This window comes from Berghia stephanieae, chromosome 2 (genome assembly GCF_034508935.2).
Source record: "Berghia stephanieae isolate SIO BIC M18660-M18661 chromosome 2, UCSD_Bste_1.3, whole genome shotgun sequence".
NCBI classification, from domain to species: Eukaryota; Metazoa; Mollusca; class Gastropoda; order Nudibranchia; family Aeolidiidae; genus Berghia; species Berghia stephanieae.
Genome location: NC_088361.1, coordinates 101,248,009 through 101,273,008, shown reverse-complemented (window position 1 = coordinate 101,273,008; position 25,000 = coordinate 101,248,009). Strand labels below are relative to the sequence as shown.

General features: G+C 35.1%; 2 protein-coding genes across 4 annotated transcripts in view; one reads left to right on the top strand and one right to left on the bottom strand.

Moving 5' to 3' along the window:
- Positions 1-5,505: 5,505 nt before the first annotated feature.
- On the bottom strand, positions 5,506-22,976 carry LOC144966102 (proteasome subunit alpha type-4-like). Of its 3 annotated transcripts, XM_078902183.1 has the most exons (10): positions 22,954-22,976; positions 22,214-22,328; positions 14,644-14,686; positions 12,016-12,178; positions 11,088-11,165; positions 9,824-9,912; positions 7,765-7,895; positions 7,141-7,264; positions 6,590-6,742; positions 5,506-5,876 (listed from the first exon to the last, which is right to left on the bottom strand). In XM_078902183.1, exons 4-10 carry the CDS (start codon positions 12,150-12,152, stop codon positions 5,845-5,847), a joined length of 744 nt encoding a protein of 247 aa, XP_078758309.1. In that variant the 5' UTR covers positions 12,153-12,178; positions 14,644-14,686; positions 22,214-22,328; positions 22,954-22,976; the 3' UTR covers positions 5,506-5,844. The 3 variants fall into 3 exon arrangements, with proteins under 3 accessions (XP_078758309.1, XP_078758307.1, XP_078758306.1); XM_078902181.1 differs by lacking the exons at positions 22,214-22,328; positions 22,954-22,976 and adding an exon at positions 15,713-15,791; XM_078902180.1 differs by lacking the exons at positions 22,214-22,328; positions 22,954-22,976 and adding an exon at positions 15,558-15,726.
- Positions 15,917-25,000, top strand: part of LOC144966098 (uncharacterized) — a 17,027-nt gene continuing 7,943 nt past the window's right edge. The window contains exons 1-5 of the mRNA XM_078902172.1: positions 15,917-16,079; positions 20,361-21,314; positions 22,202-22,345; positions 24,240-24,326; positions 24,706-24,837. Coding sequence (XP_078758298.1) covers positions 20,400-21,314; positions 22,202-22,345; positions 24,240-24,326; positions 24,706-24,837 — 1,278 coding nt within the window. The 5' untranslated portion in view covers positions 15,917-16,079; positions 20,361-20,399. The remainder of the gene's footprint in view (positions 16,080-20,360; positions 21,315-22,201; positions 22,346-24,239; positions 24,327-24,705; positions 24,838-25,000) is intronic.

Here is a 25,000-nt window from a genome sequence, read left to right as displayed (position 1 = left end):
AACTGCGTTGTTCTGTCTGAAAAAATGTAATATCGCCTAACAGACATCATGTAGGATGTTAAGTGTTGCTGTTGGCCTGTGACACCCTGTAAAGCGCTTTGAGACTTCGAGCGGATATTGCGCTATATAAAAACTCTCGTTAGTATTTGTGACAATGATAGCAGTGATGTTATTCTTGTTTCGATGATGAAATGATGGTAGTGGTGATGTCACTGATCAAGAAGCTAGAGTGATAAAGTTGATGGCAATGGTGACGCTTTTGTGTGCGCGTGTCACAAGGTGCGTTCGCAACTCGCAATGGATGCGAAGGCCGCTTATGACCTTAAAGTGTGGAGAGGTAGACGTGGACGTTACAATCACCAACAGAACACCGTATCTGACAAGAGAGCCATTATTATTTATTTAAAGTAAAAGAAAGGGGAACAGCTCATAGTTATTGAGCAAAAGAGAATAACATTGCATATATTGACAGGAAAAATCAAAAGTACATACAAGTAAAAAGTAGTAATGCAATATAAAATTCATGTAAGTTTTAACCAAAATAAACTATACTTCACCCAGGTTCCAACCGTTCCATTAATTCCCACTAATAATGAAATTATTAATTACATATAGGGTCAAAATAAACTGTTCATATTCCGAAAGGAGAATAAAATTAATCAACAAAATTGTTCACACAGGGTGCGGTGTTCCAGCCTGTTCAAATCCAAAATTGTTCCTAATAAAACACATAGATCGAGTGTTACTTCCTCATCTTTACAAACGTTACATTGTATTTTGTTCATATTTCTCAAAAATTATATTGTTCAAAAGGGTTCAAAACACATTTACCGGGCGCTATGTCCTAGCCCCGTCAAAATTACAAAGTTCAAAGATGCAAACGCATTTACCGGGCGCTATGTCCTAGCCCCGTCAGCTCTTCACTATATTAGAAGATATATATAGATATATTAGTAAAAATGAAATTAACATAGACACAATGATAGCGTAAGTGATCAATTAGTATTTACTTAAAAATAATTCATTTAACTGAGGTCACGTTCTCAATTTTAACACAATTTAACTCATTGAATTAATTATTCAATAAAACATTAAAACTTTATATTATTTTAAACTTTAAGATAAGTGAAATAATTTTACGATATTATCACTTAATCACTTGATGATTACTCAGCACATCAAAACAATATTATAAATTTTATATAATCTCACCGAGCACAAATTACAAAAACACAATATCGCTTAGAGCCCATAACCGGGTACGATATACAAAATACTGGCCATATTAGGCCCACTTCGGCTACAATACAGCCTAAAACACAATGTTGGCCAACACACAGGCCCAACACATATCGCCTGAGAGCCCATATTCGGGTGCGACATAAAATACTGGCCACTTTGGGCCCTTTTCACTGTGGCTTCAACATAGCCAAACAGAATTCCAGCCAACACACAGGCTGTACAGGTCTTCCTTCTTCGACCTCAAATCGCAGACTGCCAGTTGAACATCGGCCCAAGCCGAAACATAGGACAGGGTATCTAACGGTATCTCGGTTGATGCATAAGATTGATGAGGGTGTTTTAACACTGATGGAACATGATAACCCTCCGTTCTTTCATTGCCTTCATAGTCTACACCACCCACGGCGAAAACAAGGGAGTCCCTATTCCAACACCCATCCTACACTCATAAATCATTTAATTATATGGGTTTGATTCTACCCGAGACCTTGGTGGGTAGGACAACTATCTCCCTTTGTTATATAGAAGGCATTTCTTTACAGCGCGTATGTTATTGATATTTAAAATGATTGTTTCCTAGAGTGGTGGTGGCTGACATGATAGTTATGATTTTGCTAGTGATGGCAATAATAGATATGACCATGGTAATGGTTGGTATAATGCTGTGGTGGTGATATTGATTGTGGTGATGATGATACTTATGATATTGTGGTAGCGATTCTGATGGTAATGATAATGTTGTAAAAGCGCTTGTGGTAGTGATGGTGATGGTTTTAAAATTGACGTGGATCGACGTGCAATTATTTTTAGGTCTGATAACCATTTCCTTATGGGCTCATTCTTGTAATAGAAATCTTTTAAAAAATGACGCAAAATACATTATACAACAATGTTAAACCAGGCCCATAAGTGGATTCGGATGTCAGACCTGCGTGTTTGTTAACCTACAATGCAGCACAAATCCCTTTCGAAACGGTATTCTTTTTTCCACTATAACACAATAAGTCGAATGCTTGGCAGGTCTGTATCACTGCGTACATAGACACGTTAGTTGTAATACTATCTATTGAAATACCACCTTGAGTGGCGATAAGCCAAATTACACATCTGGAATACAGCATTTGCATACAAAGCTGTTTGAGTACAGAATTATTGAGAAAAATCGTGGATTTATTTTTCTTGTAACCATTGTTTTAAATATATCAATCTTATTATGTATATATTTCCGTCTTTCTATTTTTTAATTTTAAACTAAAGTTAGGAATTTGTTTTTGGCCAGTAATCGTAACTTTATCAGACCATACCCAGATCAAAACAACAACCCCAACCCCCTGACAACATTACCCCTTGTTCTGAGTTTAAGAACATAGGCAAGTTATTGTTCTTAGGCCGAACTGGGCTTTTATGTTCTGTATCATTCTATTTCACCCAGTTTCAACCCGTTGACATTTTAAATCCCAGCCCGTTGACATTCTAACTTCTCGTCAGGGCAAAAGTGGATACCAAATACTTAATAGTATTAGCTAACGAATGAAGTACTGAAAATATTGAGGACTTGGTATTAGTGTCCTTTATTACTCTTTAATATATTGACATCGTCTATGGAGATAAGTTTAAATGCAGGGGTTGTGCTTTCGGCTTTGGAATTAATTTGCGTGTTGTAAAGCCGCCAAATTCCATCCCGTCTATACAATTACCTCGTTTACTGCCAATTTGAAAACGCATTGAATTCGCCATGAATTAAATCTATCATTATGTCATACAGCTAGTCTACTCAAGACTGTACAACTTATAACAAAATTTTCTGAAGTTAAAGGACAGGTATCGACATCGTTCAAAAATTTTGGCTAAATTCAAGCTATTTATGATGGCACTCACTGAATTATCAAGATTATAACATTTTTTTATAAAACTGCTTCTTAACAGATACAGAAATTTGGTGTTGTTTTTTTTTCTTGCGCTGCTTATACTATTATGACTAATATAATATTTTGACAAATTGAATACTAGTCATTTAAAACAAATAGTTACTGAGTGCTTACCCACTATTATAGATTGAAAAAAAAATGTAAAAAAGGCAAAACACACGTAGACACACAATAGACACACACACACACACACACACACACAAAACAAACAAAAGCAGGGAAAATACCAACAAGAGAAAAAAAAAAAAAAAGAACAATAACCCCCCCCCCCCCCCCAAAAAAAAAAAAAAAACAACAGCAAACAAAACAAAACAACAACAACCCCCCCCCCCCCCCCCTCCAAAACAAAAAAAAAACAAAAAAAAAGAAACCAAAACAAAGAAAACCTGCCGAATCTTCCTCTGTGCCTAGCCAACCCAAACTCTTGAGCAGGTATTTGAATTGGATACTTACCAATAGGAGAACACGACAATTGTTCCTTATAAGAAATCAATCACCATTCTGGAATAAAAATCATATCCCAGAAGAAAAAAACAAACAAAAAAAACCCCACGAAATTAACACACACACACACACACACACACACACACACACACCTCAAAAAAAAACACACATAACTGATTATTTGACTCACAAACAGAGGAGGTGGGGTTTGTGAAACATTTAAGACGATACGGATATATCATGTAATTACGTGGATTCGAATCCAGCTCAGTAAAAGCAAAAACGGAATATTGCCCAGCTTTAGTGTGAAGGACGAATAGTGCAAGCAACACGATTTGTCCGTACGTACGGCAACCACGGTTGAAGCTATTCGACCTTAAGGACGAATAGGGCTACCCTTTTAAAAACAATAGAAAAATAGTACAGTGGAATCCCGTCGGACCAGAAATATTGGTTAACTTTGTTTGTTTTTGTTTTTAAGGGTTTTACGGCACTTGCAATACATACAGGTCATATCAGCACCAGTAAAAAGGAAGAAAATGGGAAAGTAAAAAGTTCTAGAATTACAATTAAAGCACCCAAGAATAATAATAATAAAATAATAATGCTGAAAACTTATATAGTGCTATAACTCCGAGACACCAGACTCTAAGCGCTTAAATTACAAATTACTTTGGCTGAAACATAATCATTTACACACACACACACACACGCACAACACAACACACAACACAAACCAAACCTATCTTGCTTCTCATACCATCTACTAAAATCGAAACAGATATGTTTTAAGCGAACGTTTAAAAATAGACAAAGATTCTTTTTCACGAATGCTCTGTGGTAAGGCATTACAAACAGAGGGTCCGAAATGAGAAAAGGATCTCATTCCAGCATTTTTCCGAATTCGAGGGACAACTAGTTTGGTGGAATCACTGGCCGAATGTAAGGGGCGGAGTTTTGAATATCTTTCAATTAGTTCCGAAATGTAGGAAGGGGCAGTACCTTCAAGACAACGATAGACTAAAACTAAAACACAAGCTTTGAATTTAATCCTTTTCTCAACAGGCAGCCAATGCAGGTCATGAAGCAGAGGTCTGACAGAATCGCACCTACGCTTCATGAATACTAGTCTGGCAGCGCTGTTCTGGACAATCTGAAGAAGTTTCAGATTGTATTGCGAAACGCCAAACAACAGAGCATTACAATAATACAATTTCAATAGTACGAGGGACACAGAATAAGGTAAGACAAAGGGGAATTGGTTCAAATAGGGAACAGATGTAGATTCCAAGAGCACGCTATCAAAGTACTTCGTTTGAGATCACCTAAAAGTCTCATCCAGACACAAGCACAGGTCCCCACTAAGAGGAACACACTCAAATATTTACAAATTACATATAACATGTAAACAAACATAATACAGTTCATAACAGAGAGATGATTTACAAGGAAAAAAATATCATCTCCCAAAACTAACTATACATTTGACTGTTTCCCTCTCAGCCAGGACATCCGACCAGGGCCAGGACAAAACCAAGCAATCTCATACCAAGACAAAGACAGAAAGCATGTTGGAAAACAGCGTAAAGGGGATAGAAGACACGGTATGTACCTCCCTGCCCACTGTGGAGGTAGGGAACCCCACCCAGTTGGTTGACTTTATCCATATCAAAATAACACAAACACTTATATAAAGGAAATAAAATGTGGGTCCAACAAGAGGTGTTGACTTAAGCAGATTCCACTGTCTTCATTTGACTGTTTCCCTCAAAGCTAAAGATTCCAGCCACGGCTAAGACAAAGGATAGAAAGCAACCAGGGGGGTCTCGTACAGACAGGGGGATAGAAGAAATCCTTCCAGCCCATTATGGAAAGAAAAGTTAACACAAAGTGAACATTACTTAATGTTTATTTTATTTTCCTTTTTTTTATTTTATAAATCAAACATTTTAAAAAGTTGAAACCAATACACTATGTCAATTTTAAACACAGTACACATTGTATTCAGACGCTCAGAAAAAGACACACACACATACACACTGTCATAATTACATACAGTCCAACTGTATTCAAACACACACAAAATTGTTACATTCTCTTCATCTTAAGTTTAAAACAAAACTTAACAAATTGAAATAAAACAGGCCATTCACAACTCTTGTAACACCAGACCATTCCTCTCATTCTTCTCGTCTCTCCCACTCCCGATCACACAAACGTTGGACGTTCCTTACTTTCCACTGCCACTTGCCTTTTCTTTTTCTGAGAAAAAAATTAAAAGAGGAAACAGAAAATGACATTGAAGTAAAACTTGACATTTAATGGATTAGAATGCATTTTTTGTTTCAGGGCAGTCGCGTGTGGTAACCTGACCTCAAGGGAAGGTTTTGCTGTGATATTTCTGAGTGAAATGAAATACCTACCTGCCATTCCATATACAACTGGAAACGATAAAAAAAACCAGAGTCATAGTTTCCCCACTGAGCCAAATTTACCCAATTATGGCTATTAATGTCAATAAAAGATTTCCAGACTCTTTAACACAAATCTATGTTGGACAAAATACTCTTTCAAAACTACACAGTCAAAAAGAAAAAATAATAATTGAAAAAAGAAAACAAACAAAAAAATAAAAATGAAAACGCACATTTCTCTCGTTGTCTTACCAAGTGGTATGTGACAAATAATGTTACATCAATCAACAATCTGTAAATTATAAAACCCCTGAGTTTTAATTTAATTGTGTTTTCTGTAAAATAAATTAATTATTTTTAATCTACAACCAAAATCTGGAAATCTGGACCCATTTGTGGAACACGACGTAGGACAAGCTCTCCTATTTCCACGAGATAAAAACAACCGGACTCTTATAAAAGATAGAAAACAAAGTAAACGACGTTTCGGCCTTGGCCTTCTTCGGGTAAACAAGAAAAGGAAATATGTCATATTATATTGGAATCACAGTTAAAACTTACCAGCTGCTTTCTTTTTGTCAGCCTCTTTCTTTTTCTCTGCTTCAATTCGGGCTTCCTCTTCTTCATACTTTTTAATCAACACCTCCACTTCATTGTCAGGTAAAATGCGTATAACGGTTTTGCCATCTTTTCTGGTCAGAGTGGCAATCTCCACTGTGAAACAAATCAAAGAACATCAAAATCTAAAAATGCAAAAATAAAATCACAATTATATAAAAAAACAAAACAAAATCAGGGTGGACACCATGTCAATTTTCTACATCAGGCACCAAAAAAAATAAAAATATATATAGAGAATAAACATTTTAAAAAGACAAAAAAGATATTATTTAACAAAAAAAAACAAAACAAATAACATGGGAACATCTAGTTTTCATCATTTTCACTGACATGAATAATGACAAGAGAGTAAAATATAAACAAAAACGTACAGACTGGCATCAAAATATTGGTTATCGGGTATTATATGTCTGAATTGGAATGGAGTGTCCATTGCTCCATGTTCTATCCTTTGACAAGGAAAGGGAAGTAATGAAAACGTGAATTCTCACCTTTATCGGCTGTCACTTTCGTCATGTCCAATGTTTTGCTAAGGACTTTGATGGACAAATCAAGGGCTGTATTCAAGTCAGTATCTCCCTCTTTGTATTCTTGCTTCAACAATGAAATTGCATTCTGGGAGATCAAGAAAATGAACAATCAATAACCCAAAAAAAAAAATAAATAAACAAAATGCTTAAATTGATTTTTAACCTGGCAAACAAATAACGAATAAATCAGACCTTTCAACGTACAAAATGCACCATGGGAATTCATCTGACACACAGTCCATCAAGTGATGGGTTCAGAGAACAAGACCAGAATTTCCTATTATGTTCTTCATTGTTGTCTTAGTAAATTATTCACAACACCCAAGAACAGATTCAACAGACTAAACTGAGACGAGGCCTCCCCCCACCTCCTTTCACATCTTTCCGAATACCTCATTGAATCCTGGTCACAATTTTTAAATAATTAGAAACCAGTTGTTACTTCCAACCATACCAATACTGGATTCATGGAGCTAGGAGATAGAACATTATAATGTGGCAAAAAATCTAATCAAATCACTTGACATGAAAGTCTGAGTCATCACATTGCCGTGATTAAAAATTGTTTGAGAAAATAATTCTTACGGCGCTGTTGTTGCCGATACAAGTAGCTTTCCATCCACCGTAATTACCACTAGGGTCACTCTGGTACAGCTGAAATCCGTAGTGTTTGTCCCAACCAATGTACAAAATGGACACACCAAAAGGTCTTTTCCCTGAAATGATGTGAGGTTAAGTTTAGTTTTTCTAAATAAAGGAGAAACATTTGATTGATTTTTTCAAATGTTGGTTTTAAACCATTTTTGTGACAATACCAATACAATGTTGTGACACAAGTGACTTAGAACTGTTTAAAACAAATATAATGATATACAGTACAGCAGACGATCACACAACTGATAGCCAATACCAGGGCCCCGTCTTTTCAGAGGATAAATTAGACACTTTAAACAACTTTAAAGTAAAACATAAAACCCAATAAAGTTTGTATTATTTCATCTCATTTTTATTTCAGTTGGTTTGTTTACAAACACACAGTTATACTTTCCCCCAATTTTGATCCCATATACCATGCACTTTTAAGAATTAAAAAAAATAGGGCTACTCAATCTAAAATGATTTACAAATTAGTTTGAGAATTGAAAGGTAACATAACAATGACAATAGAAAGATTGGGGTTCTTTTTGGGTTTTAAAAAAATTCTATATCAATCTTTAGTTTACGCACTTGCAACATTTTTAGGTCACTTTAACACCAGTAATATGGAAGATGATAAAATGGTCAACAAATTTATATAAGAGCACACAAAAAAAACAGACAAAGGAGACAAACTCAACAAATACCAGCGATGTAATCCTTGCAGCTGTTCTGAAACCTCTTAAAAAGTCTCACAGTCAAACTGCTACAATATCTTTGCCCAGAGGGATGAACAGGACGAATAGATTAGATGAGCACAGAGCAGGAAGACAAAAACATCAATTTACAAACCAAGTGTTTACACAGCCCTTGTATGAGTCAAAATACAAGAAAACCTAATGATTTCAACAGATACTCAATCTAATTTTTTAAATAATATTCATGTAAATTTTCTCATATTTGGTTGGGTATTGTGGATAAACCTGCTAATCAAATGACATCAACTTATAGTGCAAGTCTTTGCCTGTCTTGAAAGAGAATCTCAAGACACATCTTTACTGTATTTGCTTTAACTGACGATATGAACCCTTGATTTGACTATGAATTGCTTGCATTGAATGTTCTATTGTATGCTTTTTTTTTTCCACATTGATAATTTACATTGTACAGTGTCCAGAGTTTGTGTTTTACAGGAGAATGAGTGCTGTATAAATGTGTATTATTATTATGATTTCAAATGATAGACAGACCTGTATAATGGATAGATAATTTATAACGGGACAAAACAAAAACATCTCTCCCAAAAGATAAACACATTCTGGTGTTTTCCTCAAAGCAGAACCCAAATGGAACCAAATGATCTCCATCCAGAGCAAGGAAACAAAACTCCATAAAGAGGACACACACACACACACACACACAAATGGTATAAGGTGGTAGAAGAAATAGCATGGCCATGGACTGATGAAAATGTTCCCCTCCCAGAGGTAGCCACATGGGTGCCAGCAGGAAGAAGTGCTGAAACCTGAAACAAAAATCTCGACACTTTGCCAAACCTGAAAATGTTCCTACTCCTACTGATAATGCGGCCTAAACTTTACTCTTATTTCATCACCGTTTTTATACCATTATTAAATGATTACACAGCAAACATATTGACACAATGAGGAAATTAATTTGATTTTAAAACCAACTTATAATACATAGTGAAATACTCACAGTGCAGTTGAATCACGTTTTCGAATTTTTACAGATGCTATTAGGTTATTTTACTCAAAACACTGAAACCGGAGGTATTTGACTTCGAGATATCACGAAACCGGAATTCCAGCATGAACTGGAAAACTGGCACCCATGGGTAGCCAATGGTCCCTCATCTTGAGGAGAATTCCACTAAAGGCTAACAGATTTATCACTTATACACGCCATTGGCCTTAAAATGAGTGACACAATGACTTTCTTTACTTAGCTATCCCACAATAGAACAATCTGGGTTCATGACAGTTACCTCCAAATTGAGTGTATGCTTGTTTGATGTCACAAAGGGTGGACACCAACTGTTCACATGGGATCTGCTCCTGATATTGGAGATAATATCTGAAAAGAGATGAACATGCCCAAAACAATTCAATTGTTTTCTTTAAATAAAAAAAAACAAAAACAAAAACAAAAACAATGAATAAAAAACTAGGAACTTTTTAAAAATCTTTGAGTCATTCCACATTTCCACTACCCAACCCACAATCCTTGAAATAAGGCCCCTCCCTGAATAATCCTGGTTTACAAAAATCTCCTTTCTCCTAATCTAGCATTCAAGGTAAAACCTAGAACCTTCTAGTTTTTTGCTTTTTTTTTTGTTTAAAGGACAAAATAAAATAATGATGTATAGTGAAAGTGTTTAACCTCCACCCAAAGATTTGTAGGAGAAATCTCAAATCCGTGGCTTTGTGGCCTTGTGGTATGACTAACTTTCGGATCGGATGAGAGGTCCTGGGTTCGAGCATCACTCTGCACATAGTTGGGTCCTTGGAAAAGACTCTTTACTCACATTCTTTCACCGTACTCAGGTGTAAAATGCGTACCTGGCCGTTAACAGTGTTGTCTCTGTCCGAAAAAAATGTGTAATCTCGCATAAAAGCCGTCATGTCTAGTTCTACATGTTAAGTGTTGTTATTGGCTAGGGACCCCTTGTAAAGCACTGTGAGCATGTTTAGTGGATATTGCACTATATAAAAACTCAAAGCTCAAGTTTGAACCTAGTAAATCTTCTATGCCAAGAAACCAATTATAATAAGTTATTATTTGTAAAGTTGTTCTGGGCTAGATAAACACGTAGGAAAAGTAAGGAATGGCCACTTCTATCCATAATGATAAGAAATATAGGATGTAGGAAAGTGACAGTTAAAACTAGAAACAAAATATATCTTGGAGTAAGGGAGCCAAACCAGAGAGAGAGAGAGAGAGAGAGAGAGAGAGAGAGAGAGAGAGAGAGAGAGAGAGAGGAAGAGAAGAGAGAGAGAGAGAGAGAGAGAGAGAGAGAGAGGAAGAGAAGAGAGAGAGAGAGAGGAGAGAGAGAGGAAGAGAAGAGAGAGAGAGAGAGAGGGAGAGAGAGAGAGAGAGAGAGAGAGAGAGAGAGAGAGAGAGAGAGAGAGAGAGAGGAAGAGAAGAGAGACTTTGAACATTTTAATGAATAAGCGTTTGGTTTGTATTAATATACCACCTTTCATAATGTACAATCAAATAAGATCATATTAAAAGAAAGGAAAACCTACCTCTGTGCAATCAGACGCAGCTCATTTGTTAAGACGTTAGCATCTGCTGTGATACCGGCCACACTACACGCCATGTCACTGGGAGTGGGAGGAGATAAACACAAACATGACAATACTAGATACGATACCGTCGTAATGAAATGTATTCAAATAAGAATAATTAAATTTAAAAAGTCAATGCAATTTAATATTGGACGATGCCATTATACAGGAATCATTCCAAGTAAGAACTATTCCAATTAATATGGAGAGAAAGATAAAGTAGGTAAATGAATGGGACTCATATATAAGGGAACAACACGAAACAAAGGACGTTTTGGCCTTTGGCTTCACTATGATTATATCATTATTATTATTATTATTATTATAGTAGCATTTGTACTAAGGAGGTAAATTTAGTCAATATAAAATAATAAAATTAAAATAAAATTCCTTTCATTCATTCCACAGGGGAAATTTGTCTTGAGGGTCTATTCCAAGGGAAGACTGAAACGGGTACGAAGCAAAGACCGTAAAGCTGAGCCATGCTGTCCCTAACAAAAGTGATAGTTTCCTTTTAGTTGTATTTGTATGTTTCAATGAATGTCACCATGACCATAAATCTATGTGGAACTGTCATCACATGCATAACCCTTTGAATGAACTTTGTTGAATGCAAGGTAGCTTTAATATTGTCAAATAGGAAGAAAAAAATGGGGATTTAAAAATTTGTTGAAGCTGAGGTTTCGTTAGATCCATGGTCTCTGTATTATATACCATTTAGGGTTAATTGTTTAAAAAATTGATTGAGGAAGCTCTAAATTTGTTCAGTTACACCAGCTTGTATTCCAATTAACCAGCAGAAATTATACAGTGAAATTTCTGTCATAGAGAAATAGTTTCAGTTTCAATAAAAGGACATTCCAAATTATAGTAATAATAATCTCACTCGTATAATCTGTAGATCTTCTCTGAATAGGAAACTTCATCCAGTAACTTGTTTGTATTGCGTCTTTCAGCAGTCAAGATGATTCCATCATTTGCCAAAATACCCAGACAAGTTCCAGCATGACCGATGGCCTCCATGGCGTATTCCACCTGGTACAATCGACCTGTGGAAAGGGAAGGCAAACATCAGACTGGAATATAACAAGACTGCTACAACTTAAATGTGTCGTATTTCAGGGATCAAATATGTGTCGTATTTCAGGGATCAGCACTTTGTAGGCAAAAGGAAGGCTGGATAAGTAAATCATTTGATTTTAAATGCTGACAAAAACGAGGTGAAAATATTTATGTATATTGGACTTATCAACTACATTTGACATGATAAGACAACAACATTCTGATGAACAAACTGGAACATATTTTTGGTATCAAGGGACTGGCGTTGAAATGGTTTGAGTCTCCCTTAACGAATTGTCAACAGATTGTTGAAGTTAAGAATGTCAAATCACCTAATCATCCTCTGACCCAAGGATCAGTCTTAGCCCCTTATACATCCAATATAGATTAATGAAAAATGATAGGAGATCCACCATTTTTCAATAAAATACACAGCAATTTCATCATGTCAAGTTTTATCAAAGCAAAAAAAAAAAACATTAGCAACACAACCTGTGCTCTTGTTAATTATTCTTCTCCCCCTTCCCAAGACAATGTGTGAATTCTACTTTAGCAAACAGACTTGTATAGAGATTGATTGTAAGTGATTTAATTATGTTGATTATTGTAAACCTTCAACTACAATAATACCATTGCCATTATTATTACTTTACTGGTCTTAAGAGGACGTTTTGTTTAGGACCAAAAAGCCAAACAATAATAATAATAATAATAATAATAATAATAATAATAATAATACTAATAATAAATAATAATAATATAATGAATTAATATAGTTCCAATCAAAATTGCTCACTGGTGCTTGACATCAACACATCAGATATCATACACATATATCAGTGATGATGATAGTAATTTGTCAAAAAGGAGGAAAATTTCTCAGTCTAACAATAAAAAATAAATAAGGTAAAAATAACAGGAACATAGTTTGTATTATGTGATATATTACTACTTTTATGTTCAAAATTACAAACAAAATGACGCCATCTCACCAGAATAACTAGGCTTACAACGAAATAAAAGCATTCAAAGAAAGACCCACTGAAAAAAACTAAAACACCAATCTACAAACTCAAGCATCTTCAAATATTAATTTGCACCCCGCACTATCAAAGACTTGAATGTTCTTCCTGAGTCATGTGTGAACACGACAGATTTAGAAACATTCTTACGAAGATTATCACAATTCTTCAGCCTAAATACCAATAATGGCTGTCACACTCAACAACTCTCTCCACCCTCGATTACAAATACTCAGAATTGAGTCGACTTCGAGTAACTTTCAGATAAGCAGATAATAATATACTAGTGTAAATCCATTCTTATCATTAGACATCAATTTACTTTTTGACTTTTTGTAAACATTAATTTAATGAATTGTCCTTTCCACATAACATTTTAACTTTAACGGCCTACAATATTATTCAAATTGCTCGCTGCAACAAAAATTTATGATAAGCTTTTGACCAAAATAAAAGGCCAAAAAGTGTTGTTTTGTTCTGACTTTTGCTTTTAAAGCCGATTACAATATCTTTGTTACGCAGCTTACACAACCCAAGAATCTCTCAAATTTCAAACCATAGCCCAAAGGTTTAAAAAGATGAGTAAACTAAGCCAATCACCATATATTTATTGTAATAATATATTATATAATCTCTGTATAACCAGATGATTTAATGGATGGTTGCGAAAGTAAGAGATAGTAGAGAGAGAGAGAATGAGAAAGAGAAAGAGAGAGAGAGAGAGAGAGAGAGAGAGAGAGAGAGAGAGAGAGAGAGAGAGAGAGAGAGAGAGAGAGAGAGAGAGATTAAAAAGGCAATAAAAGGCACCTACAACAGAGAAGATAAAAATCTAGACCCATTTGTCCCTCCCCTTCCTCTCTTCAACCATCAACAAATCAAAGAACACCACTGGCTTTTTTTGTCAATTGTGACATCTGGCACCATTCTGTCTGGCCTGACAATCAGATATATTCAGGTTAAGCATGGAAAGGTCCACATGACAACGTCTTGCGATTTGCAACACCTGTTTTGTTTTCATTTAACCAGAGATTATTGCAACACATCCAGTCACTGATCTCATATATACAATTTCCTACATCCGTTATAACATTAAGATAATTGTCAGTATAAATGGGAAGCAGTAGTTGGGTGTTGTCTGCGTAAAAATTCAACACAAAATATTTGGAGATGATGTCACCCAATGAAATGGTCTGATATAGAGGGAGAATTAAGAGGGTCCCATAACTGATCCCTGTGATAGATCAAAAGAGAGGGGACAAGGAGAAGAGAATTTTGAAATACTGTAAGAATCATATGAATGAACTGGTGTGAAATCTGATTTACCAGTAGAGACGACAAAAAAAAATTCTGTAACAGTAACAGGCAGATATAATTTCAATTTATTTTAAGTTAAAGAAAGCGTTCCAGTTCCAATTACCCCAAAAACTTACCCTCTGGGGAGAAAATTGTTGTTCGGGAATCATATCGTCGAGCCTGAAAAGAAGATAAAACATTTCTTACAAAATTTGAATTAAAAAAAAGAAAAACATTACCAGTACCAGTGGCAGTGGGGGGATAGAAGAGTATAGGTTTTCTTTCTCTTTCTCTGCCCAGTTAACTTTTAGGCAGTGTAACCAGTCACCTAGCCTCAGGATCTACGTACACGGTAGCTCCGGCCGGTAACTGGTTTGCCGCTACAATACAAGCAATGAGCAATGGATGGACCTCGCTCTGTATGTGTGTGTGCGTGTGTTATTTTTAAAAATGAAACAATACAATTTAACCCATTAAAGACGAGATTCAAGGTTACCGTGTATAAATGTTACCGTGTACGTAGATCCTGAGGCTAGGTGCCCGGTTAGTAACGAAAATAATGATAATGATATCAAAATTAAAATATCTGCTATTCCCCTTTTTATAACGAAGTTATGCATTTTTACTTTAATTGAACCCCCCTAAAAATTGTAGTAAAAGCAAACGGAAATTTCCAGTTATAACTTTCTTATGGGCAAGATGGGTCACAATTTGACTCCTTGCTGCTCACTAAACTGCCTAACTAAAAAAAAGTTTAGCCTAAATCTAAAGTTGTCGTGTACGTAGACTAAGACACTCCGCAACTTTTACGTATTACTAATACTATTAGTATTAGCCGTAGCCTCAAAAGAAAACATGTTTAATAATATTTAAATGAAGGGGGAAAAAAGAAAAGAAAGAAAAACGGCTCTAATTCTAATGACAGTGAAAAGTTAGAATGAAGAAGAAGAAGAAGAAGAAGTGCTGAACTGACTGACTGGTGACCGGTTAACTACTGGAGAACCAATAACATTGAAACTGAGAGAAAAGTCCAAATTATTGGCATATTCACCATCACATAGGGTTTTAATCCAACAAAACTAAAAGATGGAAATCAACTTTCTGGAATCAGTTCAATCGAGCCTGTTTCTTGAATCAAATCAGAAAGTGTCTGCTATCTAACTTGCTAAGCAACAATGATTCGAAAGTTTTGGCTTTCCTACTCACCATCTTGAAATCTTGTGTAAAGCTGTTCTGTATCAAGGTTGCGAATCAAAAGTAGACAAGGTATAGCTTTAAACTAATACTATTTCTTTTTGAGTATGATTTGATCATTTTTTTAAATTAAAAGGTTGTAAAAACATTTAACACACACAATATTCGAAATCAAACATAACATGACTCAGATCGTTTAATCCAACTCTTTGTTGAAGGAAGAAAAGAATTACTATCGCTTTCTTTTAGTTTCGTTTTCTCCCAGAGAGATAAATGTTTGGAAGGCATTTTTTTCGTAACAAGTGAAACAATTGGCTGATCACCGGAAATTTATTAAATAATTTGTTCTTTAGAATAGCTGGCTGTTAAAAGCCATTCGGTAAGATATCCATATTGGCATACCGTCTAAACCTAACTCAATTGTTGTTTCAACTTAAATGTTACTGAGATTCTGGTACTTGGTCAACTCACACTGACTCACCCACATTCACAAAATAAGACTACGTCACAGTCACAGGCGAATCGATTAGCCATTGGAAACATGAAGTGCTATTTTGGGTTAAATTTCTAATACCACAGCTATACTTTGTCCCTGTTACATTGTTTTCCTATCTGAACATTTGTGGTATTATATTTTTATTATAAATAGGTACTTTGGTAAAAAATTCAAATTGGATTGAGCTCAATGAAACCTATATCATTTTAAAGTGCTTTTCAACACGATTCTAATGATACCAAAATTGTGAAATCAGATAAGCAGAAAAAAAGTTATGTTAGTTTAAAGGTTGAAAAATGGTCTTCTATTTGCCTTTGGCCTTTGTTATTTACTGACGGACGTTGTGACCTGAAAATTGTTGCATTTCCGGTAGTAACCACCATTTGGATTTCAAAACTGGTCTAAAATGGCCGCTAAGATTTGAGTAAGGATTTTACTGGAACGAATTTCATGGATGCGGTATACAACTTTGCCCTGAATTTAATTTTATAAAAAAGTTAAGATGTTAAATAAACGTGCCAGCATGAAATTTTGATTTACCAAGTTCTAATCTTTTAATTATCCAAAGCTAAATTATACCCTATTTTATCCATAATCAAAAGTTATACTAAATTGTCATTGATTTTAAAATAAACTACAGTGGAACCTCCCGATTACGACACCTCCGAATAACGACAACCTCCTGATAACGACATTGACCCGTGGTCCCGATTTTTTTTTCTATTTAAGATCAGTAAAAATAACCTCCAAATAACGACGCACTTTTTGATAAAACCTCCGAATAACGACATCATTTTGGCGATTTTCGGCAGTTTTCGTAGATATCTGATACTAAAAATACCGAGTATGAGTACTCAAAAGTTTATAAAAACGATTCCTGCTTGAACCAATGAGAACGCAGCTTTTTTTTTGACGAATCTTGGCTGATATGCATTAAAAACCAAGGTATAAATGTAAGTGTAAGCAAGTAAACACAAAATCTTGGAAAATGTGATGCTATGTGGTGATAGAAGTAATAGTAGTAGTAGTAGTAGTAGTAGTAGTAGTAGAAGAAGTAGTGGTAGTAGAGGTAGTAGTAATAATAATAATAATAATAATAATAATAATAATAATAATAATAATAATAATAATAATAATAATAATAATAATAATAGTAGTAGTAGTAGTAGTAGTAGTAGTAGTAGTAGTAGTAGTAGTAGTAGTGTTTTTGTGGGAGGAGGAGGAGGAGGAATTTTGTTTGTTTTAAAGGGTTTTACAGCGCCTGTGACACATCTATGTCATATCAGCGCCACTAAAAAGGAAGAAACTTGGATAGTAAAAAACATTCTAGATTTACAATTGAAATGACATAAGAAAAAGTAAGACAAAGGGGAATGGTTTAAATAGGGAACAGATGTAGATTCCAGGAGCACACTATCAGTGTACTCAGTTCAGATCACCTAAAAGTCTCATCCAGACACACTCACAAGAACCCTCTAAGAGGAATACACTACAATGTTTTGTTTGTTTTGTCAATGTTAATAAAAACTGGTCCCGCGGGCCTTACCACGCCCACTTTGTCCGCCATCTTGGAAACCTCTAAATAACGACACCTCCGTATAACGACATAAAAACTCAGTCCCGTGGCACGTCGTTATCGGGAGGTTCCACTGTACACCAAACGATAGAGTAATTTCTCCTGAAGAAAATAAAACATCAATCATTAAAATCCATCCCTTAAACAAAAAATCTATGGAACTTTTTCTGAGACCCATCACTCAAAAGTCCAAAAAATCGGGTCACAGCCACTAGGCCATTTATCGGCTCCCTGCTGGAGGGCCAAATGGACGTTTACCAAAGTACCTATTATAAAGGCTTTCTTTTCTATTTGATCACAATCCCTATCACTATCATATTAATAGTTGACCTTTGTTTGTGCGGCTATGTGGTCTAGTGGTATGACACTCGCTTTCGGATCGGAGGGTCCTGGGTTCGAGCATTGCGCTCGGCGCATAGTTGAGTTCTTGGAAAAGGCTCTTTACTCACATTCTCTCACCGTACTCGTGTGTAAAATGAGTACCTGGCCGTTAACAGTGTTGTCTTTGTCCGAAAAATTGTAATATCGCCTATCAGGCGTCATGTCCCGTCCTACATGTTAAATGTTGCTGTTAACCAGGGACCCCTTGTAAAGCACTTTGAGCACATTTAGTGGATATTGCGCTATATAAAGCTCTATTTTAAAGCCCTATCATATTGATTGATGCTATGCATTCAGATGACAATACTCACAGCATCCGCCAGCCAAATTAAACAAATCCACATAAATAACTGTTTATAGTATGATTGATTTAATTTACCGAGAACTTAATGGTGTACAAAAACGCACCATTTTTATGCACCTCTGTTGGAGATGTAAAAGAAAATGCACAGTTGTTATGCACCTCCATTGGTGGTGCTGGTTAATTAATGAAAATTTTGCTGCTTGAAGCTCGGCGGTTAAAAATAACGATAGGTGTTAATTTTTGTAAGCTTTAATTTATTAGACAGATACTGTGGATGTTTTAGGTTTCCCCTTGATCAATGATCAGCAAAACACGATGAATAAAGCACTAAGGACGAATGAGATGTGTGTGAATGGATTGGTTAAGGTGAATAAACAAAAACAATGATGGAACAGGAAATAGAAGACCCCTTCATAAGGAAGTACGATTTAAAATATGACAATAAAATATTGATAAAATTAATTAACACACCGTTTTTATATACCGCTTGGAGGTGTAAATGCGTGGACCCAGAGAAAAAGGAGGCTTCTCATTTTATTTTTTTGTGAATAGATCTATTAGTTTTAGATAGTTTTAGATTGTAGTTTAGCATGCTGCTTAGTAATTACCGGTGTACGTTTATACAATGATAATAATTAAATAATAATAATATTTTTAAAAATCAAAGGTAAAAAGAAACATGGCACAGTATTTACTGGTCACAATGGCCAAAATATAAATGAATAAATAATTTTATAAAACCAAAATCATTTTTTTTTAAAAACATGGTATAAAGTTTTTGAAAACAACAACAAAAAATAAACAAAACAAAATGGAAGAAGAAAAAAATAAAACAATAAAAAGACAAAGACGTGGTAAACAAATACACTGATGATAATGATAAAATATAAAATAATAATAATAAAATATATCTTTATTGTCCATAAATATGGCAATTTGTCATTTTGTTACACTTGTTATAACGTTATATGATAACTATAACATTAAACAGATATTTCACTCCTACTTATTCTCTCTCTCTCTCTCTCTCTCTCTCTCTCTCTCTCTCTCTCTCTCTCTCTCTCTCTCTCTCTCTCTCTCTCTCACACAAACACACACACACACACAGAGACACATTCTCTCTCTCTCTCTCATATTAGTGCACGTCAATAATACATTTAATGGTACTGATATTGTTTTTAAAATATAATAATAATAATAATAATAATAATAATAATAATAATAGTAATAATAATAATAATAATAATAATAATAGTAATAATAATAATAATAATAATAATAATAATTGATTAATTTAAAGAATTGAAGATATGTCCAGTAACTATAACAACAAAAATAATTTCTTTCTCAATACAATAAAATTTTAAAAAATAAATTTGTCCACACTGGAAATCGAACTCAGTACCTTCAAAGTTAGAGTCCGACAGCTTGTCGATTGCGCTACAGACCCACCTGACTGTTCATAACATTTAATAAGGTCTTTCTAGAACATTATTCTACCATCAATGCAACTTATATTTTCTGGTTTTAAATTTTGATTTTTTAGATTATTAGAGTATTAACAAAGATGTACACAGAAACGCAGCATCACTGATGAATCGTGTGGATTGTGTATGCGTAGCGGAAGAGTATAAAAACAATCCGTTAATATACACGGTCAACAGAGGTGCATAAAAACACTACATTTATTGATTATGAGGGCAAATTTTTTATCATAACATACATCCAAGACATACTTGCAGTCTAAATAGACATACAAAATAGATACCCTTGTCAAAACTCTCTGATTGAGTTACTGATATTCATTGTTAGTTTCAGCCATAGAAATCGGGTTTCCAATATCATTGGTTTTAGTTGGAATCGAACATTCAACAGATTGATTTTTTTCCTTGCTTTTTTCCAGATTGAGAGTTGAAAACTAAGTTAACGAGTGGTGAAATTCATGATGGACCGTCATTCCTCAACCCTTCCTCCCCAAAGTGCTCCACATCCATCTTTACAGCACCCTCCCATGTACAGTTCTTTTCCTCCCCCACACGATACAGGCTGGAATAGTCAATGTCAAGGTCATCAAGGGAGAGCAATGCAGATTCAAAGCCATTGGAACAACTTAAATTATCCACCTCCTCCTCCATCATCTCACAACAATTTTTCCCAACCACCACCACCAAATTTTCATTCAAACCAACCACCCCCGCCACCCATTGTGAATAGAGGTTCATATCCTTTGCCAGATACTAGTAGACTACCTCCACCTGTGATAAATGCCAATACCAACAACAGGGGTTCCTATCCGTTAAACACAAACAGACCACCCCCACCTGTAATACAGGCCAAATCTAATGACAGTACTTTATATCAATCTATGGATGCAAGTAGACCCCCACCCCCTCAACCAGTCAATTTTTACTCGCCAACTTCATCTATTGATGTTCATATCAGTGGACCACCCCCTCCCTTCCCAAATCCTCCACCCTCTTTTTATCCCCCTCCTCATCAACACGGATATTCACCAAACAACATCCAAGGTGGTCCCAATGTCACACAGCACCAGCTTTCATCAAATCCACCCCATCCCCTCTCCATGCCTCCACAACAAAATAACAGTTCTAGGATTGGCCACGGTCAGAATCACCAATACGACTATCATGGTCAGCTCCAGTCAGACATGCATAGCATCCAACATGAAAAGTTGGATATTTCAAAGCTGCCAGGCAAACTGGAGAAACATGAATCTGAGAGTGAGAAGCAAAAAAATATAGGCCAGCAACGTATAGAGTCCTGGTTACGTAAAATTGGTAAGGTAAAGAAAAAAGTCTGCACCGCTAAATCGTCAGAGAAACCTTCAAATGTAAAGGTGAGATTCTCCAGTGTCCTTGATTCTCATTGGTCATTTTGTTTGAAATTGTGACACATTTCTCTTGGGGTTTTTTTCTTGCAATAAAACAGAATGTTCCCTCATTGAAATCCATTTCTGATAGGTTTAGAAAAACACAAACTGCCATGGACCTCTCTCTCTCTCTCTCTCTCTCTATCTATCTCTCTCTCTCTCTCTCTCTCTCTCTCTCTCTCTCTCTCTCTCTCTCTCTCTCTCTCTCTCTCTCTCTCTCTCTCTCTATTTTATTCAAATGCAATCTTACTTAAGAAGTCAGATATGGGAATTGTGAAATTTTAAGACATACAGCAAAGCACACTAGATAGGTCGCTAGTCTTCATGATGTGTGTCAGGTCCGTAGCCACTAGCCACCCTCCTGAGTCAGCTGTGCTGCATGCGGATATCAAGGGAAAGTATGGCATTCTAAAGTTTTCAATTTAAACGGAGAATTTAAGCCCATTTGGATTTTTTATTCCCAGTTTTTCATGCTTTCTGGAAATTTGGAATGTTTTTTTTCTTTTGCATTCATCATTGTTGGTTTTCCTTCATTTCAATACATTACAACCTTATTGCTCGTCCTTGCTGGGACTAAATATTTTAAATGCTTTGAAAACAAGGATTAAGGAAATCTTGTACAAAGAAAAAGAGAAATATGAAAATTTCAGATATTAAGATTGGTACGTGGAATGCAGAAAAATGAGGAGTTAGAGGATGAGGGATGCATTCTGTATTTTGGCTGCTTTTTATATAATGATGATAAAGTCATGTACTTATTCATGCTTACACATACACATACACACACATACACATACACACACACACATACGTGCAAATGGATAGTGATCTAATAGTCTATCATTGTATTACAGTTGAATGAATACCTGTGCCGTCTTCAAGCTTATGCCAATTCCATATCAGATTTATCCAAACAAGTAGAGAGATTGGATTCTATGACACAGGATGCAGACAGGACTTCATGGCAACAGGAATCCAATACTGTGGAAACATTAAAGGTTGGATCAATTTGTACCACATTTTCTTAATAATTGGCTTTAACAGTCATGACGTCACTTCCCTCGTAATGACGCATAGTAACTTAGTAACTGGTTCTGAACTATCAGAACAATGGCGGACGCCCTTATGAAATACTTCTCTGATGAGCATAAAAGTGTATCCAGGGGAGAAAAACATTATAAATCTGATCATGTTTTGACTTTTATCCATTCTGATCACATGACATGTGAAAAAGCTCTAGCCAACATGAAGAATAAAAAGTACCGATTTTCTTTGTATAGAACCAAGCTGCTGGTTGCTGGGTGGATGTAACATCAGACTATTGAATCCAATTATTATTATTAATGACACCATGTCCATACCTGCACACTTGTATGAACTACGAATTTTGGGCAAAATAAGATACTAATGTTCAATAAATCATCTCTGTTATGAAAAGATGGCACTAAAGGAATTTAGGTGCATATTTAGATTCACGATTGTGTATGGACGCTAATGTTAGTAAAGTTGTTCAGATTTGTCATCTTCATCTCCATAAAATTTATAGAATTAGACATCTTTTGGGTACTGAGACTGTCAAAACATTAATGAAATCATTTCTACTTACCAGAATAGATTACTGTAATGCTCTGTTACAATCCTCACCAAAATATATAATTAGACAGCTTCAGAAAGTGGAAAATAAAGCTGCTAGAATGGTGCCTGGTTGTGGGGTGAAAGAGCATGTAACGCCGATTTTAATATCTTTGCATTGGCTCCCTGTTAACAGCCGAATTATGTTCAAAATTATATGCTATGCTTTTAAATGTTTTAATATGACAGCTCCTGTATACCTACAAAACATGGTTAATCTCTATGTGCTGGAGAGAGAACTTAGATCCAGTGGTCAAGATCTCTTCCAGGTTCCTTGCTGTAGATAGTCTTTTAGTGAGAGATATTTTAGCCAGTCAGCACCCGTCTTATGGAACCAACTGCCTTCATCCCTCAAAAAATGTCCGACATTTGAAAACTTTAAAAAGAAACTTAAAACACATCTCTTTAGAAAATCATTTGATGTTTAACATTTATATTAGGCCTATATATATGTTATAGATAGCCTAAATTTTCATCTTGTAGCACAGTGCGGGGTAATTAAATTACAAATTGATTAATGCTATTCCAATATGATAGATTTTATGCTTAAATTATCAATTTATTGTTGTGTTTTATTTGCATTGTAAAGCGCCTCTGAGCACATTGTGGATCTAGGCGCTATATAAATTCATTCATTCATTCATCCATTCATTCAAATCACATAAAGTGTTCGTGTAATGAACATTGTTCAGTTTTGTTGAGGGTAAATTGGTCATTTACAAAGGTAGTTTTAGTGACTAGTATTATTTTCCCAATGAAATATTGATATCTTTTATTAGTGTCTACTTCATTGAAGTAACCAATAATTTTGTTAGATTCATCCAGTTGATTTTGTACATCTTGACTCCAAGATACAGTTTTTGGAAAGTGGTCCAAGCTGTTATGTTCAAGGCTCTTAATAGCCTGATGGCTCTGGATAGCCAACGTGATGAAATGAAGAATGAACTTTGAAGACTCTTGTAAGCACTTGTGAACAATGAATTTATTTACTTCCTGTCACTGTTTATATACATGTAGACAAAAAGGGGAAATAACTATAATTGACTAAATGGCGGGATATAAATATTCAAGGGAAATAATTCTTACTTTACTAATTTACACTAAAATATATACATGGTTACATTCCTTTGTTCATAATTGGCATTCATACATCTTTCATACAGGTTACAATAAATTTCTCATTCAACCCTTAGAATCTCAATCATTACACAAGCAATGTACATTTTGTTCTTATTGGATTTTTTTTTCACTTCTGAACAGGCCAGGCAAAGAGAATTTCAGTCCGTCATGGACAACACAGTTGTTGAACAAGTGGATAAAAAACTATGCAGAACAAGACAGAAAAAGGTTACATTGTCCTACTCAAAACTATTTATTTATTTATTTATTTATTTATTTATTTTCCATCTTTAATGCTTACTCTTCTCAACACGATAGATAAAATAATAAAAGACAACTTGCTTCATCTCATTGAGAAATTCATTTCATGTGGTCCATGTTAAGGAAAGACTGAAATTTGTTTTTTATTGGTATATTTCTTTGGTATATTTTAATATATTTGTTTGTGTGAACATGTGTCCTTGTGTTTACAATTGGATTATATTAATGTGTTTTACAATTATTAAGTCTGTTCTGATTTCTTCACGGATATTCACAATACTGAATCAATTGCTTTGGATGTTCACAAAGTGATATTTCCTGATGGTTTCAATCTCCTTTCTCACAGGCCAGATTGATGAGACGTCGTTCTATAGAATTTCAACAGAGACAGGAAGTGGAGGAGCTGCGAGAGGCTAAAGAGAAAGAAATCAGCAATTGGCAACAAAGACTTTTATTGGAAATGAAAGAGGATTTATTGGTCAGTCATTTGATGTTACTCATTTTACCTCAGTTGTAATCACAATATATACTAAATATTTGGGGTGTGTTGCAGTTGTATAATATGTTGGTGCCAGGGACAGGTAGGGTCAGTTTGTCTGGATAGTGCACTTATAATTTTCTACCGTTTAAGGTTAATTGAT